General features: G+C 41.5%; 3 protein-coding genes across 3 annotated transcripts; all 3 read left to right on the top strand.

The window, feature by feature from the left end:
- The first annotated feature begins 678 nt into the window (after positions 1 to 678).
- LOC144529298 (tektin-2-like) lies at positions 679 to 3,418 on the top strand. Its single transcript, XM_078268305.1, has 9 exons — positions 679 to 683; positions 826 to 994; positions 1,196 to 1,321; positions 1,549 to 1,754; positions 2,100 to 2,352; positions 2,457 to 2,564; positions 2,677 to 2,820; positions 2,929 to 3,008; positions 3,144 to 3,418. The coding sequence occupies exons 1-9, from the start codon at positions 679 to 681 to the stop codon at positions 3,340 to 3,342; spliced, it is 1,290 nt and encodes a 429-aa protein (XP_078124431.1). The 3' UTR covers positions 3,343 to 3,418.
- Positions 3,419 to 4,118: 700 nt separating this feature from the next.
- On the top strand, positions 4,119 to 7,960 carry stmnd1 (stathmin domain containing 1). Its single transcript, XM_078267707.1, has 5 exons — positions 4,119 to 4,337; positions 5,394 to 5,577; positions 5,660 to 5,799; positions 6,364 to 6,495; positions 6,634 to 7,960. The coding sequence occupies exons 1-5, from the start codon at positions 4,275 to 4,277 to the stop codon at positions 7,090 to 7,092; spliced, it is 978 nt and encodes a 325-aa protein (XP_078123833.1). The 5' UTR covers positions 4,119 to 4,274; the 3' UTR covers positions 7,093 to 7,960.
- Positions 7,961 to 9,709: 1,749 nt separating this feature from the next.
- On the top strand, positions 9,710 to 19,281 carry rbm24a (RNA binding motif protein 24a). Its single transcript, XM_078268070.1, has 4 exons — positions 9,710 to 10,191; positions 11,428 to 11,551; positions 12,080 to 12,134; positions 17,641 to 19,281. Exons 1-4 carry the CDS (start codon positions 10,024 to 10,026, stop codon positions 17,984 to 17,986), a joined length of 693 nt encoding a protein of 230 aa, XP_078124196.1. The 5' UTR covers positions 9,710 to 10,023; the 3' UTR covers positions 17,987 to 19,281.
- Positions 19,282 to 21,945: the final 2,664 nt, after the last annotated feature.

Below are 21,945 nucleotides of genomic sequence, written 5' to 3' on the forward strand. Positions count from 1 at the left end.
AAATATCAGCTGATCTATTATTTTAACTGAATGATTCATTTCTGATTAGGCTTTAGTGTGTCTACATAAAGCAGTGAAGTTGAAAATGAAATTATTGAAATGAATAAAAATTTAACAAAAGATTTTTTTTATCAATTTTATTTATTTCGGTACACCTAGCTTAAAACTAATGCAGTCTTAACATTTTGACAATAAATCCTACCGTCATGAGTATTTTTTTAGAGCTATATATAGCTACCCAAGCACCCCTGAGAGGAGTATTTTTACATAAATGTCTGCCACTGGCAAAAGCAAAACCTGGTCAAGGGACTATCAGTGTTTGGTGCTGGCTACATCATATGGCCTCTTTTTGGATTTGTGGTTAAACGCATACACCATAACTGCTTCATGCTTGGTTCATTTCAGATCAGGGGCTTTTATTGCATATCAAACTCTGTCTTCAAAAATGAAAGAGAATGCGTGAGGTTCCATGTTCTTATTTATGCAAATGAGCTACTTGTGGTCAGTATTCTAGGTGCTGATGTCACAATGAACACATTCCAAATATTTGGTCACTTTCTGAAACAGACTTCACTTTTGCTCCATAACTTGAAGTGAGAGCAAGAAGAAGAGTGTTTCTGCAACAAACTTTGTTCAGTCAAATTTTTACTTTTTACATTTGATTAATTCAAAACAACAATGTGGTAAGTATATCTGTTCAGTTTCAAAATACTGTCATGTCCTACTCAGTATTTAGTCAAACGCTGAATACATCTGACCAAATCAGAGGAAAAAATTGTGATCGGTTGGTTTCAGTACATTGTAAGCGTTTTGTCACACCGTTAGGCAACGTCGTGCACTGAAAGAGGACCAGTTGAGGTCGGATGTCAGGTTTACTCTGCCTGTCCTGTCCACCAACAAAAGCCTGCTAAGCTGCAAGCCACAGCTTGGCAGCAACAAGGAGCTGAAGCTTGGCGAGGAAAGCATCTGTACCCTGGGTGAAGATATTTCACGGGTAATGAACAGTTTCTGATCCTCCGGCCATATGTTTTGTAGTTAATAATCTGATTTATGACCAGAAAAGGTAATTAAATACTTTGCAGTGTCAGGCGTATGATGCATCAAGAAGAAATTATTTGTGCAGTTTGAATTATATATGTCTCTGATTTCTAAGTGTATTCATGTGTGTAATGTCTTTTTTTTTTTTTTTTTCTAGATCCCATCTGCCACTCGTAGCACCATGAGGCATCTCAGCTCTCGGCATACGGAGGTCAGCCAGTGGCAGGCCCAGATATCTGGGAGCATCGGGCAAGTGGATCGGGAAATTTCTGCTTTGGAGCAGGTTCGCACGTACATTACTTTACATTAAATTTGATTATGCTGACGCTTTTATCCAAAGCAACTTCAATAAGTGCATTTACATTATTTATCTGAATGCAAAAGAGGAGAAGGAAAACACTGTTGGAGAGTTAAAGAGTAACCTCAGTTACTATCTCAGTCATTAACTACAGTTTCCTCTTTAATTCAGAGATAGCCGTCTTATTTTCAACATTGCTTTTGTGTGTTCAGATGAAAGACACCGCTGAGTGCTGTCTCCAGGAGAAGCAGCTGTACAGTCAGCTCATGAGCGACTGTGTGGCCATCGGAAACAGTTTGAGCTCAGCGGTCCAAAGACAGGACCGCGTCCTCATTGAGCTGAAGAAGGAAGAGCAGCTGACCAACGAGATCAGAGAACTGCTCCAGAAGCAGATCTGCATCCTGCTCGACAAACTAAGGTCCGGCAGACAGATTTGGAGTTATTTCTGAATTATTCAAATATATTTCTGTTTCAGCATTTTGAATGTTATGCCACTTACTACCCCTTAATTTAAAGCATTCTTCTCAACTCTATGCCTGCATCGTGTTAACTTTAACGTTTTAGAAACACCTTAAAACTGAGCTGAAATCCAGTCGGTTTTTTTATCTACAAATATCTTCATTTATTTCAAGGCCTCAGCATTCACTCTGCATGTTTATGCAGCTTTTACCAGTGTTAAAACATTGACACTCTACTTTTTAACATGATCTCAGGTCTGCATCTGTTGTGTCTCACCTTATTTCCTAATGCCCCCTCCCCGCAGATCTCTGAAACAGATCCGCACTCAGCTGCTGGCAGATTTTCAGGACAAGAGTGAAGCCATTAAGCTCACCACCAAATGCATCACCTATAACCTCAACACTCCATGCTCCCGGCTCCCTGCCGGTCAATACAAGCCTAACTATGTGAGCTATGACAAGTGGCTGTCCCACTGCAAGGACCTATGGCTGACGGCTAATAACCTGATGAAGGACTCCTCTTCCTTCAGGGGAAACCTGCGTTTTAACCTGGTCAATGTAAGACAACACTGACCATACCTCAAACTTTAGACAAAGACTCCTGACCATAGTCCATCCATGATTTTCTCTCATAACCTTGCTGATATGTGTGCCTATTATAGCTAAAAAATGCCCAGGAGTGCCAGCGCCGCAGCACAAATGATGGCCTGAGAAAGAAGGTCAATGAGCTGAGCAGGGTCCAGGATACACTGATCTGGGAGAGGCAGCGGGTCAGTCTACTGGATTGTAGTCACAATTCACTACATCTACCATCCACAGACCAATTGTACTTGACTCTTTGTGATGTTCACTCATTTTTCTGTGGCTTTCTGTAATCTCCAGACAAGGGATGAGTTTTCTGATTTGACAAAGGACTTAGAGAAAGTGGTGGGTCAGATCAGGAACTGTGATTCCAAGCTGCATCAGGTTACCCACCGCCTGGACATCCTCAACCAGAGACCCAGACATGAGCTCTGCCTGGACCAGGTGAGTGTCTCGCCAAGCAGTTACAGTTATGATTCTCAATTCTCAGTTGTTACCTCTGTGGATATATACGATGGCTTTAACCCTCTTTTTCTGTTCCTCCTCATTCAGCCCTACTTCAGCCTCACGCTGGAGAAACATGACCTAACAAAGATGGCAGCTGGACTTCGCCCAATACTGAAGCGCTCTCAGTAAGTCTGTCCAGTCCATTCACAATGTTTCCCTTTCTAATGAGACCAAACTGTATCTGTAGCATGTCTTGTATTTTCACCATCTTCTTTCTAATATCCTGGGCTTACAAATTTTTACGATAACCTTGTTTGTAGGCAGGACCTGGAGCTCACACGCAGGCGCCTGATGATTCTGAAGGATAACCTGGCCAAAAATGCTTTTGCCCTGGAGGTGGAGCGGAAGTGCCAGAACCTGCACCAGAGTTTCCTCCCTGCGCTTGACACCATTGTGGTCCTCGCCAACAGGCCCAGGCTCTGCACGGGCAACCATAGAGCTCACTCCTACTTACAGTAAAGCCTGGAAGAGTACATTAGTGCTCTACTGCACCCCTGTGGTCTTTTCCATGTGGTGATGCAAAATGCAATAAAATACCTTTTAATTAAAATTACATTGGCTTGTCTAGAGGTCCCTATGATTTCAGGTAATATTGTGCTTTTGAGGGCGCCTGGTTAGCTCACCTGGTAGAGTGGGCGCCCATTTATAGAGGTTTAGTCCTCGACGCAGCGGCCGCGTTAGGGTTTATTAGAGGATGCAAGAAATGTATTTATTTATTTAGGATTTTTTAAATCATGTTACTACAAACCAGTGTACACAATATATGTAGGCAGGTCCAGTAGTTTTTGAGTCAAAATATTTCAATTTGAATATTTTCAGGAAATGTCTCAAATGGATATATTATTCAGTATTTCACCATCATCAATCACTTCATCCCCGGGCTTGCCAGTGTAAAATGCTTTGAATAAGCATTATGTTGGAAAATAAAATCTACAGACCATTAAATGGAAGAGAAAACTGAAATAACATGTACAGTGTAGATCTTTTGGTGGTGTTTGGGTGTGGGGGGCTGAATGGTTGGGTGTCTTGGACTTCAGACAGTATTTCTAAAATCCTGGCTACAGAGACAGGATACAGTCACCTGGACGCCACCAGTGTCAGTAACACATTTGACAAAGTGGATCAGCAGTAACAGGTGTGAAGACGGTGTTTTGTAGTGCCCTGACTCCTGACACCCACAGCTTGTTCCTGGGTGTCACCTCTTTAACCGGGTCAGATTTATTGTAGCAACGGCCCTTAGCAACGCACCGGGACCATGGAGACTGTCTAAAGTGTGAAGGAATGCAAGGCTACACGGGTCAAAACACAGAGAAAAAACACACCGAGGTGTAATTAAGCCTGACATTTATGATTTGTATGGACTTATTTCACATCGTTTCTTTGAGGTGAATATGGGATGCGGCAACTCCACAGCGGTCCAACCGTTGAGACCGGAAGAGCTCAAGGGAGACGAGGTAGGCTCCGTCTCAAACAACAACCGGCAACTTTCAGCTAACTTAGTGTTAGTTAACACTGTGGAGAGGAGTTCAAATTGGTGTATCATCTTTAACGGTATCCGAGAAATGTGAAGTAACGTTATAGCGAAGAGCTGTTACAGGTGTTACGCCGAAAGCTGTGTGCCATTCAATGTTGTGGTCCTATAGAATAAATATTGTTAGGTGGCTTTACTGTACTTGCACGTTTCTGTGTCTTACCGAGTCACCGTTTTCGGTAACGTTAATACAGCATGTGACAATGTTTAAAAAAATAAAAAATACTTTGGTGAAGCCAATGGCGGAAGAAGTATTCAGGTCCTTTGCCAAAGTAAAAGCAGAAATATCACAGTGTAAAAATACTTTATTACAAGTAATATCAGCAAAATGTACATGCAGACACTATGAATATGTGCTTTAACGTTACCTAATTCCAATAATATTGATATAGGCTAATTGAGATGTTTTAGGGGATACTTAATAGTTTAATAAATGAATTGCAATAATATTAAGGGATGCCTATTTAATACATGTAACGTTACGGTTTAAGGTCTCCATCCCTTAAACCTCTTAAACCGTTCATATAATGCATTAAAAACGTAACGTTAGTACTTTAATATTATCCATTCATTATTAACATATTTGGGCATAAATGTATCAGAAGTAGCTCATGATGCAGCCAATTCCTGAGTCCTATAATTATTGATCGATGACATGGAAGCATTTTAATGCTGTAGCTAGTCCAGGTGGAGCTAATTTTAAAGACACATATTCTGTTCAATATTATCAATTGCATCATATTAGAAGATACAGGTCAGAGGTTACACTGTAACTAAATGGTTTTCAAATTCTGAGATTATGTATTTCGTAGGTGTTACCTGCTGTGTATCATTATTGTTCCTGAGCTGCTGTGTTCATGGCAATGTGTCAACACCCAGATGCCACCATAACAACGTCATGTCTGGGATAATATGCAGAATGGGGTCAGGGTATAAACTGTATTCATCATGCATTCATATTGTGTCGCTGTGATGTCAGGATGAGACAGGGAGTAAAATTGATGGTCGTGGAGACTCTGCTGTGTCAAAGGGCACCACAGACAGTGGGGTGGTGATGGAGAAGAGAGACATCCCTGTGTTACCTGGAGCGGTGCCCAGAAAACTCCCCCCTATAACATCTGAGTGTGTCAGAGAAAGCGATGGGGACAGAATAACACAAGATGGTGAGTGAGCTGAATGAAACACACAGTGTCATAGAGAAAATCCAGTGCACACAACTGTGTTTTTATTCTCCCTGTGTGCCAGGCTTGCTGCAGCAGGAGAGCACACTGCAGGAGCGCCCAAGGTCCAGTGAGATCCTGGAGGAACTGCTGAACCAAGGCATCATTCTTGTGGGACAGACAAGACAGAGGGGCAGAGGGGCCGGAGAGGCCTACAGCATCATGGTGGGTACCTGGTGCACACTGGTCAAACGGGTGAAACATGCTAACACGCCACTTATCGGCCATCCCACTACAGACTGAATTTCACTTGGATAGAACTGGAGAACGCAATAACAATACTGTTAAAAAAATGTCATGGTCTTAAAAGCTGCATTGCATTTTTGTGAACAGATGTATCTGTTCTAGCTGAGTTAAATTAAAAAAAGGATGCCTCTACTTTAGGTCCCAATAGGCCAGTAAGCCAGTATGAACAAAATCAAGGCCCCGGGCTAGCACACCTAAATTAAATGCAGCAATCCTATATATATAGATATTAGCTACACCTGTGCTTTCCTGCTAAAACAGGACAAAAAAACACTAATTGCTGTCCTGGGTTTCAGGGAAGGTGCATTAACCTCTAATACTTGGATTGTCTGTTCTCTGTCTCCCCGTGTGTGTGTGTGTGTGTGTGTGTGTGTGTGTGTGTGTGTGTGTGTGTGTGTGTGTGTGTGTGTGTGTGTGTGTGTGTGTGTGTGTGCGTGTGTGTGTGCGTGTGTGCGTGTGTGCGTGTGTGCGTGTGTGCGTCAGCTGGATGACGGGGAGGGGGTCAGGCGAAGGCCTCCTGCCAGACTGAAGTCCCTAAACGCCAAGAAGGTGGAAAGTTTACCTAGCAAAGAAGAGATTGAGGAGAAGATAAGACTTGCTGAGGAGAGACGCAAGGTACTGTGTGTGTCATCATTTACATAGACACACACATATACACATATACACACACACACACACACACACACACACACACACACACACACACACACACACACTGATCTACTCCCTCCTCTCTCTCTCTCTCTCTCTCAGTTAAGGGAAGAGCAGCTCAGGATGCGTTTGAGGACCAAGACAGCCCGTGTTCGGGGCCCTGCTCCCACCTCCAGCACAGAGGAGGACGAGGACACAGCTTTCAGCCCTATTGAGCCGCAACAGTCACCACTCACCCCGGACCACCTCGATCCACTGCCTCACAGCCAGATCCAACGTGAGGCGGCTGAAGGCGGGGAGTGGGTGAGAGAGGCTGGAGGTGATGTCAGAGAAAAAATGGGTAGAGCAGACAAGGGAGAAGGGAGGAGAGTGCAGGGAGAAGATAGGGGAGATAACAGAGAGGAAGGTTCAGAGAGGGGGAGTGAGGATGGTGACAGAGAAGAGGAGGAGGAGTTGACCCAGGTGGAGCAGCTCAAGGAGGACAAGCTCCTTACAGCCTCTGGGGAGCTGGAGAGCGACTCTAGCTTTCAACATGCAGAGGACAAAGAGCAGATATTTTAAATAAAATGAGCCATGAATCAGTACTAAGAGAGATAAAAGAGAGGAGGGAGCCAAAATTAATTATTTTTGCACAGTCGAAAGATTTAAACTGGTAAAAAAATATATGTATACAGTATATGTTGTATTAGAAGAAATTAACAGATGTAATTAAGCTATGATTGGGCCTACGTGATGGAATTGGATGGAATGTGGATGTGAATTGTTTGTACTTCAGTGAAAAAATACTACTTCTACTGCAGGGAAGTGCATTGGCCCATAAAGTGTTGTAATACTATTGTATAAGCATAAAGGAATATGAGGGTTTTCTTTCCAAAGCAATATAATTAACCTCAGTGAAAGCTTTAATAAATATGACCAAGACTTCTTGCCAACATACAACATTACTTTAAATGAGATTTTAGTTTTACATTTAATTGTAAAATATGATATTGTTGAGTCTTATTTTGCATGTGAAGGGTGTACTTGTTCTGTCGGACATAAGATGGCGCTGTTTCAGTGGGTTCAAATTGCAGCTCCCTAAAGTCAGTGCACCTCATCCATAAGATATGTTCTCCAGAGGAGGTTTTGGCAACATGTGGAGTAAAGATGTGTAAGGTGAAGTATTTATCAATCATTAAAGTGTTCCCTATGGGTTGTTTATGAATGCGTAAATCTAAAACTTTGTGAAATTAGCTCATTTACTGTAGAACATTTAAACTTTTAGATAACTTTTTTTCTGAGAGCTTGAGGGGTGACCATGGTGGGACTGAGCTGTGGGTATTCATCTGTCCCAGTGACCTTTGACCTTTAGCGTGTCTCTGCCTTACAGGTGTGTGCTGTAGCCAAATGAATAACAAGCACAAAGTTACACTTTCAGCTCTCCAGCACTGCAGCCTTTGTGTTGGTTAAAATCAAATAAAAAAACTAAGATTATAAAGTATACATGTGTGATGCGGAGTATTATTTAAGGTTATTGGAAATATAGTATAATTAAAGCTTTTAATGGGCCCACAGCCTGCTATTGTAAAGGTACAGCATAAGAGGATTCAGACTAGTCAGCATGCTGCACATGAACAGAAAACAACAATTGGACGCAACCTGACCGGATCCCCATTGTTGAGCCTAGGAAACTCCATACTGGTCCCCTTTTTTCACGACTCCACTCGGACTTTAAAGCGCGTATGGCTGCATGAATAAAATAGTGAGTGAACAGAGACACCGCAGATAGACGCTCTGTCAGGTTGCATATACTTTTGGGATGTGGAGTCCTGCGTTGGCAATTCATATTCAGATGTGACAGTCGTACTTTTTTCTTTAAGAACAGAAATATTGGTTTATTCTTTTATTATCAGCCTACAAATTTGGATAATTAATTTGCCAATCGTTGGGAGACCCTGTAAAAGACTTAAGTCAAGTACCTTTTTAATTGGCATGATAAGATTTGACACTAAGCATCTTTTTTTTCCCCACAACAAATACGACATACAATGATGTCATATTTGTGTCAACTCACCGTGTTACATGGTTAGACAAGATATACATATGTGCATAAGCAGCGCGCTCACAGAAGCAGAGTCGCGATGAACAAGCAGCCTATTTCCCTCTCACATTACTGGGGGTGAATTATCAAATGATCCATCCAGTGGTCTGCCCAGTGCAGAGAAGGGCCAAGCTCCACACGTTGTATTAATCATTGATGTTCAGAGACTCCTGATTGAATCGATCTCTGACTTGATCCTTTCCCATTATAATAGCTGTGTGCAATTCTATGACGCACGACGCATTGGACACGTATGAAGTTAGTTCTCAACCTAATGCAATTATTGAAATGTGATAACCATCTTTTAAAGACAATAAGGGTTAATTAAGCAAAACGTGTTCATCTCAAGGACACCAAAATAGATAGCCTATATATCGAAACTCCGCTTGTTAAATTGTTGTCCCAAGTTGTCAGATATGATTTTTCAAACCAGGTGTCGGTTCATTAGGCCCATTACCTCATACAAAACAGGGGAATCCATACGTTTCACTACACTTTCAAACTCAGGGCTAAATCCACACTATGCCTTATGAGTGCATGGGCACAGAAACCTGGCAAAGCTCTGTCAACCCCCCACAAGTGGACTGTCTTGAAGGCTCCTTCCAAACGGAGCCAAGCTGCACCTGTCTGTCTGCACACTGCTGCTGCTGTGATGTGATGTGATGTGTCTGTCCACTTCCACTGTGACCCTGACCGGCTGTTTTTGCAGGATGCCTATATGCAAGCCTATAGAGAGACAGGTCGGAGCTTTTCCACGAAAAAGTCCACGCCTGGTTTACGTTTTATTTCACCAGTGAGGAGAACATACAAAATCCATGGATAGGCTATTTATTTATAAACCAGCGAAAATCACACAAACATTTCCCCTTCCAAACATTGCATTTGCTGAAATCGCCGAAGGTCCTCTTTGTCCCCAACGTATCATCAGTGGAAACAGGTTTTCTTGGCCCCTGATGGTTAATTTAACGTGATTCTAGTAGATGTTCTTTTTTTTTTTTTTTTGTGTGAAGGAGCTCCAGTGTTTCACTTTGTGCTGGTTTCCCAGCTGTTTGTGCGCGCTGGTGGGCGGGCAGAGATGAACTGAAAGCTGGGTGGAGTTAGGAGCAGCGTTTTTAGGAATGGGTCCCAAACCTATTTAGTTAGACAGCAGAGTTACCAAGAAGAGCTGAAAACACCTGATGGTCTCTGTGGGACAATCCGCTCCATATAACTCTCATCTTAAGTGTCGGAAGATAAATCTACCTCCAGGCTTACTTTTTGTCGAGTTTTCGTTGTGTTTTCTCTTCTGAAAAAGTTACAGAGCCAGCTTATCTCTCGTTCCTTCTCTTCATCCAAAGAATTACTGATAAGGAGACATTGCACTATTCTTTTTTTTTTTTTATTGTTGCTATTTATTGTATTTTGCACTAACGATGCACACCACGCAAAAGGACACGACCTATACGAAGATTTTTGTCGGGGGTCTTCCCTACCACACCACGGATTCAAGTCTCAGGAAATATTTTGAGGTGTTTGGTGAGATCGAAGAAGCGGTGGTCATTACCGACAGACAGACCGGCAAGTCTAGGGGTTATGGATTCGTAAGTATCGCTTATTAACAATTCTATCAGTTTTACACTGAATTTACCTCGAACTTTTACGCATGCATGAAAAGCCCTGCAACGACGCGTCTCTGTTAAAGACAAGTGCGCGGCTGTTGCTGTCTGTCACAACATCATGACTAACATTAACTTATCTGCAGTCATGGGGTGTTTATGTTTTCATAAAAATTCGTCATTGGCTTCTGTTGCAATATTGCACCCACCGACTTGTTGCGCTTCGGTATGCGCCCGGACACGTTTTAAAGCGAGCTGCCCTCACACTGACAGTTCTGCTGGGCTGAGAAAAACCTCACGATGATGATTTATGATTCTGGTACACTGGTTTCATCATCTCAAAGCTGTTTACAACTCAAATATTTTACTCCCACTTGTCATAAAACCTGACAGACAAAACGCATTTCAGACGCAGAGATATAATACGACCAGCAGCTCAGTGCTACTCTGACTGTGTTTAAAAAAAAAAGCCTATCTCTTGTTAGTTTATTAATGTAGGCCTATAACAGATGCCTAATATACATACACATATACATATAATATACATGTTACCGGGCTGCCTGAAGAGGAACACCAAACCTGTATTCGGTCTCTTCAGAGATTCATTAATATTATGTTTGAAGTAACTTTGGCACATACTGTATGTTGGGATGAGGATGTTTTAAAAGTTGCAAAGTCGCCCTTGGAATGCACACATATCTTTGTATTTAACGTTTCTCTGTAAAACTGAGATGTATTAACTCCATTTTTACACAAATCCTTTCTTTATTGTTGTATCATCACAATAATGATGCATTATTCATCCTTATTTTCTTTATTTTCTCCTGGAAAATGCTTTCAGCCAGGTCAGTGAGGTATACCAGTTGTTAAAAGAGTGTAAAATATTGAAGTTCCAAGCAGAGCAATAAAGTCTGTAAAGGGAGCCATGTTCAGTCAGTCATCTCAGGCTGGCTCCCATTTACTGCTGATAGTTTCAACACCTCCACATGAGGGTGATGGATGTGTGTGTGCTGCCAAATACTTGTTGCTGTTAATGATGGCCACAGGCGCAGAGGTACACACAGAAAGAGGACTAACATGCACATACACTTGTATACCAAATTATGTTTTCCCTCTTTCTTACAAACACACACGCACACTCCCATCAATTTATGAGGCTTAAGTGTTTACACATGAATATGGGCTGCCAATAATGCTCTGTGTTTTTGACTCCTCTGTCAGGTGACGATGGCGGACCGCTCGGCTGCAGACCGGGCCTGTAAGGACCCCAACCCAATCATTGACGGCAGGAAGGCCAACGTCAACCTGGCCTACCTGGGGGCCAAGCCTCGGGTGATGCAGCCAGGTATAAACAGCCAAATGATCATCAATAGAATACAAAAACACATTTTAAGTTCCTTTTAAACAAGTCACATAAATGCGTTGGCTTTCTGTCAGAATTTGCAGTCAGGCATGTGCAGATATGGTTTGTTTAAAGAGCAGATTTTCAAGATGAATAAATCACAGAGCATGTTTTATCAACATAGAAAGTGTTTGCTCAAATCACTAAATTAGGAGGTGTTTTTTTGGCAAACAGGCAAACAAGAAATAGTAAGCTCATGTTAGGAGGTTATTAGGTTATATATACTCATGTTATTTAGCCTATCAGTGAAGAAATAAATGGTGTCAGATTCACTGTTTTTTTTTTACTTTTTACTTGGTCAATACAATAAATGATTCAACATACGGTACATCACTAAACAAATGATGAGTTTAAGGGGCACATTGGCCCTGAATGATCCCTTCTATTGCATACACATTCAGTTAAATGTCATTTTGAATGCTATCAGCTCTTACAGATTCACTTTTTTACATTATGTCTTCTGTTCTGCAGGTTTTACCTTTGGTGTTCCCCAAATTCATCCTGCGTTCATCCAAAGGCCTTATGGGTAAGTACTGATGAGTCTACTTGTATTTAAGAGGAATGTTTGGATGTACGCATTGCTTATGTAGAGGCTAAATAACATGTTTTAATTTGATTTTTTTCTCAGTTTAATATGTGATAATTGATACTATCAGATTTTTTTAATATTTTCTTTTTTTCTCCCCAAACATAATTGATGGCTGATAATTAGAGGTGGACAGTAAGTTAAATGTAGCTTTTTCCTTTATCCCTGTCCACCAAACAGCCAGTCAAACTGCCTTTCCTAGGTATGCCTGTTTGTAAAAATGTGTGTACATACTCGTATGTGTGTGTGCTGAGTGGACAATGATGGAAACTTCCAGCCTGACTCAATGTTATCTATCTTTCTCTGGTCCGACAGGCTCGCTCTCGGTTAAGCTAACTGTGCTGGTTTGTGGAATAGTTCTGCGAACGTAATCACAGATCAGAGAAAGGAATTACCTGTAGACTCAAACAAACAAAACAAGCTCTCAAAATGGTGATTATAGATGCATGTACGTGGGTTTTACCTGTTTTTTTTTAATTTTATTTGAATAGAATTTAGAGGTTTGTGTGCGGTTATGAAGTGGTGTTGTTAGCTAAACTGTGTGCTTTTTTTACTTTAATGACCCACTGGATTGATTGAATTTTTGGGGTGTGTTAACTTTGCCAAGGAAAAGCAAAGCTTTTAATTAATTTATTATTATTTCATTGCTTTTAGCTTGTGGTTGACCTGTTTTGTTTAACAGGATGTGCTGTTTCATGTGTTATCTGGCTGTCTTGTTGGTGTGCCTGGTGAATTTTCTGTGTGACTTTTTAATTTATTTTTCCTCCAATCACCTTACTTACTCTCGTTCCTCACATTATTCCCTAAAATAACAAAACCCATTACTGCTTGTGTGTGCTTATAGCATCTTCCTAGTGTTACTAGCAGTTTCTCACATTAACACAACAAATTCTCTATGAAAGTGTCTCTCTTTGCCATACTACTGCTGGTCCACTTTGTCAATTCATTACAACTCTCTTGTCTTCCTTACTGTCCTCCCACATAGGCGAGACCTGTGGTCCCGCAGCACCATTTACCATCATAAATGTGGATGTCTTTTGAATGAATGACACAGTTATTATGTGAGCTCAAGTCATAGCAATATGTGTAAGTATGTGTGTACATGTCTGGTTGCATTGGTACTATGTGCTCTTATTGTGTTTGTATCAGCATGTGTGTTTGTCTTTGTCCGTTCACATAGTCTCAAAGTCTCCAGTGTGACAAACGTCTGGATCTCTCTCTCTCTCTCTCTCTCTCTCTCTCTCTCTCTCTCTCTCTCTCTCTCTCTCTTTCTCTCTCTCTCTCTCATTCTCTTGGAGCAAGCTTTCGTCACATGGGCCCGTGGTGTTAAGGAAAACAAGCGCGCCCATTGTGCCACACAAAGCCCCGAATGCTGACTCTGCAGTCGCATGAAGCTCTGTGTTGTGTGTGTGTATGTGTGTGTGTGTGTGTGTGTGTGTGTGTGTGTGTGTGTTGAGGGTCTGGTAAGAGCAGAGCAGGGACCATTTAAACAAAAAAGGGACAGAATGGGTGTTTTAAGGGCCACATTAACATATAGCCTTTCCATGTGCACATACCATCTGATTTGAACCAGAACCATCTGTCAGTTTGTCTTTCACAATTAGCTTGTAGTGAAACTGCTCTGTACAAATATTATGGAAGTTAATTACTGAAAAAAGTATTGACTAAGTATAAAACAAGTTTAAGTTTAAGCACTTATCAGTCTGCAAGTCCAGCTTTGAGAACGTGCGGTGATAGATTGACAAGTGGAGAACGAGGACACAGTTGTGAGAGTAATGATGCAAGACAAATTCATCAAATAGATTCAAATGCAACTTCCAACTCCAGTGGAAGACCAAAATCTTAAACTTGCCTCAAAGGGGTTTACAATCTGTACAGCAAATGACATCCTCTAGACCCTCGATTTGGATGAGGAACAATTCCCAAATAAGCACCATTTAAAAAAGAGGAAGAAATGGCTACCAAAGGAAGGAACACTTGGTCACTTGTACTCATTTTAGTAACAAAGTTTCCATCCTTACACCGTCATCAGGTAAAATACACGTAGTCAAACTCATCAAAATATATATTATTAAAATACATGATAAAATAAAACTATACAGTTCACCAATCAGAGGACAACAGCAGCACCTCTCGGCATCCATACAAATAAAAGTAGGTACAGCTCATAAAATAGAGAACTTCACATTACATAAGGACATTATGTTGCTACAAACAAAAAAAATCAGCCATATGCAAAGGTAGATAACATCTCTAAAACACTTTAACTGTAAGAAGCTATGACACCAACAGCTAATTGTTGCTAATCACCCTCTCACAACCTCAAACTGCATACACGATGGCGGAGAACCTTTATTTAGCCTTGAACTTTAATGACCACAGGGTTGTGTGAACGTTCCAGTAAAGACCCACACACACACACACACACACACACACACACACACACACACACACACACACACACACACACACACACACACACACACAGTGTGATGACTTGTTCTTCACACACAGAACAAGTCGTCACACTATAGCTGCCAGCATGGCTTGCCAGCAAGTGTGTCTCTACAGTCAATCATATACAATAGCTGCTGTTAAAATTCTTCAACTGAAAGTTTGGGGGAATGTTATGCCACATTTCCACTGCATGGTATGGCACGGCACAACTCAACTCGACTCGCTCTTTTTTGGTCTTCCATGAGCAAAAGTTGTGGCTAGTACCTGGTTCCTGGTACCTTTGTCGGTACCATCCTGGTCGAGGTTCCAAGCGAGCTGAAGGTGAAGGTGAATTTAAAACACTGCAGACCACGGACTGGTCAGAGAGAACTGTCACTAGCGCGACATGGGACATCCTGAACAAACAGCCATTTTTAAATAGCAAAGCTACCATAAAAAGCAAACCTGCAAAACTACGGCATACATTACATACACTACGCCATATAATTGACAAAGTGCAGACGTTCCTCTATTTGGTTGCAAATGAAAGGATCCAGCGAGTGTTACGTTGAAGATGATGTCACAGCAATTTCAGGCAGTGTCGCTATGGCGATCAGCTCAGAAACCCGCCTACACTGAGGGGATACTGTCCGTAGCGGAAAACAAAATAAAGAAAAGCATCTGATACCAAAAGTGAGTTGAGTCGAGTTGAGCCGAAACTTGGCATTAGATGTTTCATTATGTCATTTATGCCGAGTCATAAGAGAGAGAGTTTTTTTAAAAGTATAATAATCGATGCGGCAGAACCAGAGATGTCGTCTTTTTTACTCCAACAGGCTATCGAGGTCTGAGACACACACCCTTGTAGTCTTCAGCCCCCAGTCAACATTGGATTATTATATATCGCACAGCTCTATTTGGAGCCACAAAAGGCTTTATAAAACTTTTTTTTCACATATGCAGTGGAACTCCCCAAGACATGTAAACAGACTTTTAGTCAGCATTGCTTTATGAAGACTCAAGTTTTTAATTTAACAGGTTGAAATCAGTACCATACAGCCATTGTTGTTTGGGGTTAGATGGCGTCTCTAAAATCATCCTGGAAATCTGCCTCACCATGCTGAGTTTCATTAGCGCAGGTTTCAAAGGAGAGTTTTAGTGTCACAATGTTGTTTCTGAGGATTTTCCAATTAGAGTAACTTTGGAGAAAACACTTATCTTTCTTTTTTTTCCTTTTTTCTGGGCATTTCTGCCTTTATTAGATAGGAAAGCTGAGACATGAAAGGGGAGAGAGAGGGGGGAAGACATAGGTCGGACTCAAACCCTGGACCTTCTGCGTCGAGGAATAAACCTCTGCATATGTGCGCCCACTCTACCAACTGAGCTAACCGGCCACAAAACACTTATCTTTCAATTAAGAAGTTTTGTTACTGGCCTTCAAAAATTTGTCTAACTTGTGTTTGTGTTTAACATTGACCTTTGGCCTTTACTGACAGCCATACCAAGCCTCTACAGTACATTGCCAATTATTCAGTTTATTCACTCCCTTTTCTTTTGTGTGTCTATTCAGCTGAGTGCTTGTGCTGTGCCCTTGTTGTCGTTCTGTAATCAGCTTAGTCGAGGTGGACTATTTTTACATATTTCTTCCTCTCTGACGCCTTGCTGTTGTTTTGTTTTCCCTGTTTTTCTCCTGGCGCACTGTTTTCAGTTGAGATGTGGATTGGATTGGATAATGTAGTGCTCACAATAGGGTTGCCACGATAGATCCTGCCTTTCAACCTTTAACATTTTCTGCACCTCCTATCTTCTTTCCCAATCCAGACTCAAAAAAGTGACCACCTGATGTTTATTCATGCAGACTCGACTTATGTTTGGTTTCCATGATTTTCTCTCAACAGATTTTTGAGCCATGTTCATTTAAACTCACCTACAGTCACATAGCTGTTTTTTGAGCTTTCTGCAACAAATTGTTTCTGTCAAGACTGATGCTTCTCATTACATTTGAATTAAAGTGACATTGAATTTCACTCTACTTTTATCTTTAGTTAAGTGGAGGGAGGGAATTTTTTCAGGACACCAAGCATTGAAATTCACATTCAGAGCTTTCAAGTTTTTTTCTTCTTGCTTCCACCTACAGTCAAAAGTTGACACTTCACTTCTTTAAACCATTGGTGTAAATTTCCAAAACTCCCCTCACGCTTGCTGTCAGACAGAGTTTCCAGACCTTATAGAGTCTGGGGGGGATAAGGCTATGTCATGGAGGGCAGAATGTGCTCCCTGTTCATAATTGTTTATTTAATCAAAACATCCCTCTGGGTGCGGAGCCTAGTCCCGGCTCCCCCTGCAGCCTCCCCAGCTCTTTGTCCCGACACAGAGGGGGAAATGGCCAGCAGCGTCCCTTTTTGAAAACTGTCCAGCTGTCAAAGTGGCAGTGACATTTTCACAATGCTTCCCTGGGCTCATCTCCTCTGTCCCCACCCCCACCCCCCGGCACTGTAAGCCTCCCCTCCAGCAGGCAGGGGGACAGCACCAGAGCCAAATTCACATGTGACGGAAAAACGAGCTGCAGGTTACAGATCCCAAACTTTTTCTTTCTTCTTGCCTCTCTGTAGCTCTGCCTCCCCATCCACAAAACTGACCAAAACAGGAAATATGAGACCTGTTCCCATGTTGTATCCCATAAAAACCATAACATCATCACCACCTCCAAATGTAATCATACATATGTGATTTTTCAGTAGATTTGAGTGACCCAGAGGTGTTAAAAGTTTTGCTTACCTTCTAGTCTTCTTTTCCCAAAAATATTTCTATTTTGGCAACCCTATATTGTTCTAATCCCTACTAGCAGGCATTTCCTTGGTGTTCTTGACTGGTGGATTGGACTGGGGCTGGGTGGTGGGCGGGCGCTTGACCGCAGTGTGATGGAGTTGGGTTTGGTTTTAGGGTGGGTGCTATTACTCTCAGACTGGGTGACTCAAGCTAACCTGTCATATGTGTATTTGTTTCACAGCATCCCGGCCCACTACGTGTACCCTCAGGCCTTCGTTCAGCCCAGTGTGGTCATCCCTCATGTGCAACCTACAGCTGCTGCACCTGCAACCACTTCCTCCCCCTACATCGACTACACCGGAGCTGCCTACGCGCAGTATTCTGCAGCCGCAGCTAACGCTGCCGCTGCATATGAGCAGTATCCCTACGCTGCATCCCCTGCTGCCGCAGGCTACTTAGCTACTGCCGGCTACGGCTATGCAGTCCAGCAGCCTTTAGCCACAGCTGCCCCAGGCTCAGCTGCTGCTGCAGCTGCAGCCTTTGGTCAGTACCAGCCACAGCAGCTGCAAGCCGACCGCATGCAATAGCAGCTACTGCAACCACTGGACATGCAGAGAGAGGAGGCCTGCACCCGGCCACAGCTGATTAGTCAGAAGGAGCAGCGAAGGAAAAGGAAGAGGGAGTGGCCTTAAGGGTGGCTGTGTCAGCAACTTAGAGGCAGAGTTGCTTTAAAAAGGTGATGATGATGATGATGGTGGTGGTGGTAGTGATGATGATGATGATGGTGGTGGTAGTGATGATGATGGTGAGGTGGGAACCTTTTACAGTAACTTTCCAACTTGCTGTGCTTCAACCAAAAAAACGAGAAAATTAAAAAAAGTCGCAGAACAAATAATGGAAAGTGATTACTATACTATTATTGTTGTTGTTATTACTATTATTATTATTATTATTATTATTATTATCATTACTATTATCATTGTAGTAGAGTACTTATTTCTAGAGAAGAAAAGCAGGAACTAATCCCTGTGGTTGGTATAGGTGTTAAACTAAGCCTTTAAGTCCTATTGCTGTCTTTAACGTTAGTTTAGGAGACTGTTCTCTTTTTTTTCCAGTTATTTGATGCCCTCATAACATTTATATTTATTATTGTTATTATTACACATTGGGGGCTCTTCTTGTTCTTTTTGTCTTTTCAAGTGCAGTTTTTGAGTTAATATTTTCTGATAATCAGGGAAATGGAACCGTTTCCAACGTGTTAGCTATTATTATGTGAAGTCGAGGAGTCGTAACTTGTCGTGTCACACATATTTGAAGAACTACCTTTTTATCTTCCTGATGCTGAATGTCCCTTTTTTACATGATGTCTTTGACCTCTTGACCTATGCAAACAAATCAACAGGAGACAAAAAACAACAAAGAAAAGAAACTGAAAATGTCATCAACTCTGACTTGATTCTTGGACTAAAGGGGGACTTGGCAAACAAAACAAACGCACTGACAAAAGGAAAGAGGTTGAAAATGGCTTCAGACAATGAGAAACACTAAATCAGTCCCTTTTCCACATGTTTCACCTACACAGACACATGCATCCAGAGTTGCACACATAGCAGTCAAAGACAAAGCCAGCACAGTTGTGTTTCTCTCTGGCTCTGGGATGGAGAGAAAGAAAAAGAGAAAGAGAAAGAGGGAGAGAGCAGCTGCTGGTGGGGGTGGAAAGAGCCGCTCCAGCGCCACACAGACGGATCACTCTGGAAAGAACGCATCACTTGTGCTCGTTTGTTGAGCTGTCACATTTTAATCCCTGGCCAGGCCCATTTGGGAACCAACTTCACACCCCTACACCCAACTCAACAGGGTAACAGAACCCCACAGCAGAGCCCCCCCCAGTCATGCAGCCCTGCAGCTGTCAGCACTTCCACCTCCGTGCTGCTGTAGTCTGGTGTCAGGTACACACTCACAAACACACACACACTTTCAACCAAAGCCACCCCAACAACTGGTCTGCCTCATGTCTGTCAAAATCACCAGGTGGGGTGGGAGAGAACGGGGGTTTGACTCTTTGACGTAATGTTGGTCTGTGTGCCTAGATTTTTACTGCTATTTAAGTGAGAAAAAAAAACAGAAAAAAGAGAATTCTACTATTTAAGATATTTATTTTTGGGGGTTGACTATGTTGACGCTCTAAGAGTAGAGACTTAGTGGCGGTACTGTATTAATAATATTATGTACTCATCTCAAGGCATATATAAGTTATTGATTAGTTTTAGTAATACTAGTACTAAAATAATAATTATTATTAACATACTCAACCAAAAATGTCAATGTAGGAGTTATTTAAGATACTGTTATGTGCACTGTACTTTTATTTTTTATCTTTTTGATTCTTTAGAACATGACATTAAATATTAGCTCAATGCCTTTTGTAGGGAAGAAACTTTATTTAAATGCAGGCCTGTTTGCATGCAGATTGTACTCTGCCTCTTCTGTGTTCAGATGAGGGGATAAAAATAATAATAATTTCACAAAAAACAAGCGAAAATGCTGCTTTCTCCACTAGAATGTATAGTTGTCGTCAAGGTTTCAGTAGCTGTGCTTCTTTTGCTTAATATTCATCAGATGGGCTATTTTACACTGTTGGGAATTTTTATACTTGAACTATTTCTTACAAGGGAAATATGAAAAAAATGACAAAAAAACTTTTTAAGAAAGCTTTTCATTGTCACTGGATGAAGGCATGTAAAGTGTTTCTATTTAATGCAAAGGTCCTGTTGATATTAAAACCTTTACTTCAGAATTTCAACACCATTTACTTCAAATTGGAATAAAATGTTCTATATTTAACAAGCTTGGTGACATTTATTTTCATTAAGACTGCAAAAAGATGAGGTTTCATGTCCGGTTATTTCAATGGGACTCATATGACGATCTTTTTACACACATCGAGTAACATCTCTCTTTATTTAGCTTAACAAGGCTGTTAATGCTACCAACCTAGCCGGCTAAAAAGCTAGGCGGGTTGTGAGCAAGGATTATTACTCAGTGTCAAAGTGACAGTGTTAGCATTGCTAGCTAGCTGTTGACTAGAGTGACCACATAGAAAGATTGTCTGTATTTTTGCTCTGCACAGAGTGTCTGAGAAACATCTTTTAAATCAAGACATGGTGGGTTAATTATGAATCAACCAGCTAACCTTAGCTGCTGCCGCTAACACGGTCTCTTCTAGTTAGGTAGCCAGCAAGGTAGCATTAGCAGCCTTGTTAAACTAAATAAAAGCAGAGGATAGTTACTGTCTCTGTGTATTTACATCAGGAGCTAGATGGTTGATTCAGAGACAGGTATCATGTGATTGGCTGAAATGTGTCATGAAAAGTGACATGAAATAAAACACTGAGACAAAATGCCATTATGAAATAAAAACAGACTTTTTAAAAAAAGGCTACTTTGAAATGATACATTTTCTTATAAGCTCCTATAAAACTTGTATTATGAAGTGTGTGTGTGTGTGTGTGTGTGTGTATGTGTGTGTGTGTGTGTGTGTGTGTGTGTGTGTGTGTGTGTGTGTGTGTCTTGTTTAACTATATTCGTGGGGTCCAAAAACCGGGACTACAGTATACTTTTTGGGGTCCGGACTGCTTTGTAGGGCCAAAATGCTGGACCCCACAACTTTAAAGGGCTGTTTGAGAGTTAAGACTTGGTTTTAGGATTAGGGTTAGAATTAGGTTATGGTTAGGGTGAGGGTAAGGGTTAAGGTTAGGCATTTAGTTGTGATGGTGAGGGTAAGGGGCTAGGGAATGCATTGTGTCGATGACGGGTCCCCACAAAGATAGTAAGACACACTGTGTGTGTGTGTGTGTGTGTGTGTGTGTGTGTGTGTGCGCGTGCGTGTCTTATTTCTCTGCCTGCAAGGTGACAAACACACAGATGCTGCACAGCTCCTTCTCACTGTCAAACCATCTTGAGAAGACATTATTTGAAACATTCTTACATTACAGTCACACCCACAGTTTACATGGATACATCTGACACATAATAAAGTCTCTCAGGACTCAGACAATCAATGATTCATTCACTCTCTAATCAATAAGTCATGTTATAAAGAGTGTGCTGCCGTGTCTCTGCCTTCTTTTACTTGGCTCCAGGGAGTATTTTTGTCCCTGGTGAAAAATGAAACTGTAGGTGGGTGATCATGACACAGCAAGTCCTTATGGATGAAATCAGCTGCTATCATAGCATCTGACCTCATGATGTAATAAAAGTAAAACATGTTGCTTTATTAAACTGATGATGTAGAGCTGTAATAGAGTTTTGATGAGACTTTAAAGGGGCACCCAGGATCAGTTTACTCGTCATGGGGAGTACTACTCTTTGAAAACAGTTGTCTTGTCAGTTGTCTAGTCTATAATGTCTTCTGTGGCTCTGGAGGTGCTTTTTAAAGTCAGTACCACTTTCTAACATCTATAAAGTGTTTATGAGTTGTAACAAGTGGCAATGTTAATGAATAGTAAACAATCTGCTAAAAGCTTCTGTCATCAGTGTTAAATCG

The sequence above is a fragment of the Sander vitreus genome, chromosome 14 (genome assembly GCF_031162955.1).
Source record: "Sander vitreus isolate 19-12246 chromosome 14, sanVit1, whole genome shotgun sequence".
NCBI lineage: Eukaryota > Metazoa > Chordata > Actinopteri > Perciformes > Percidae > Sander > Sander vitreus.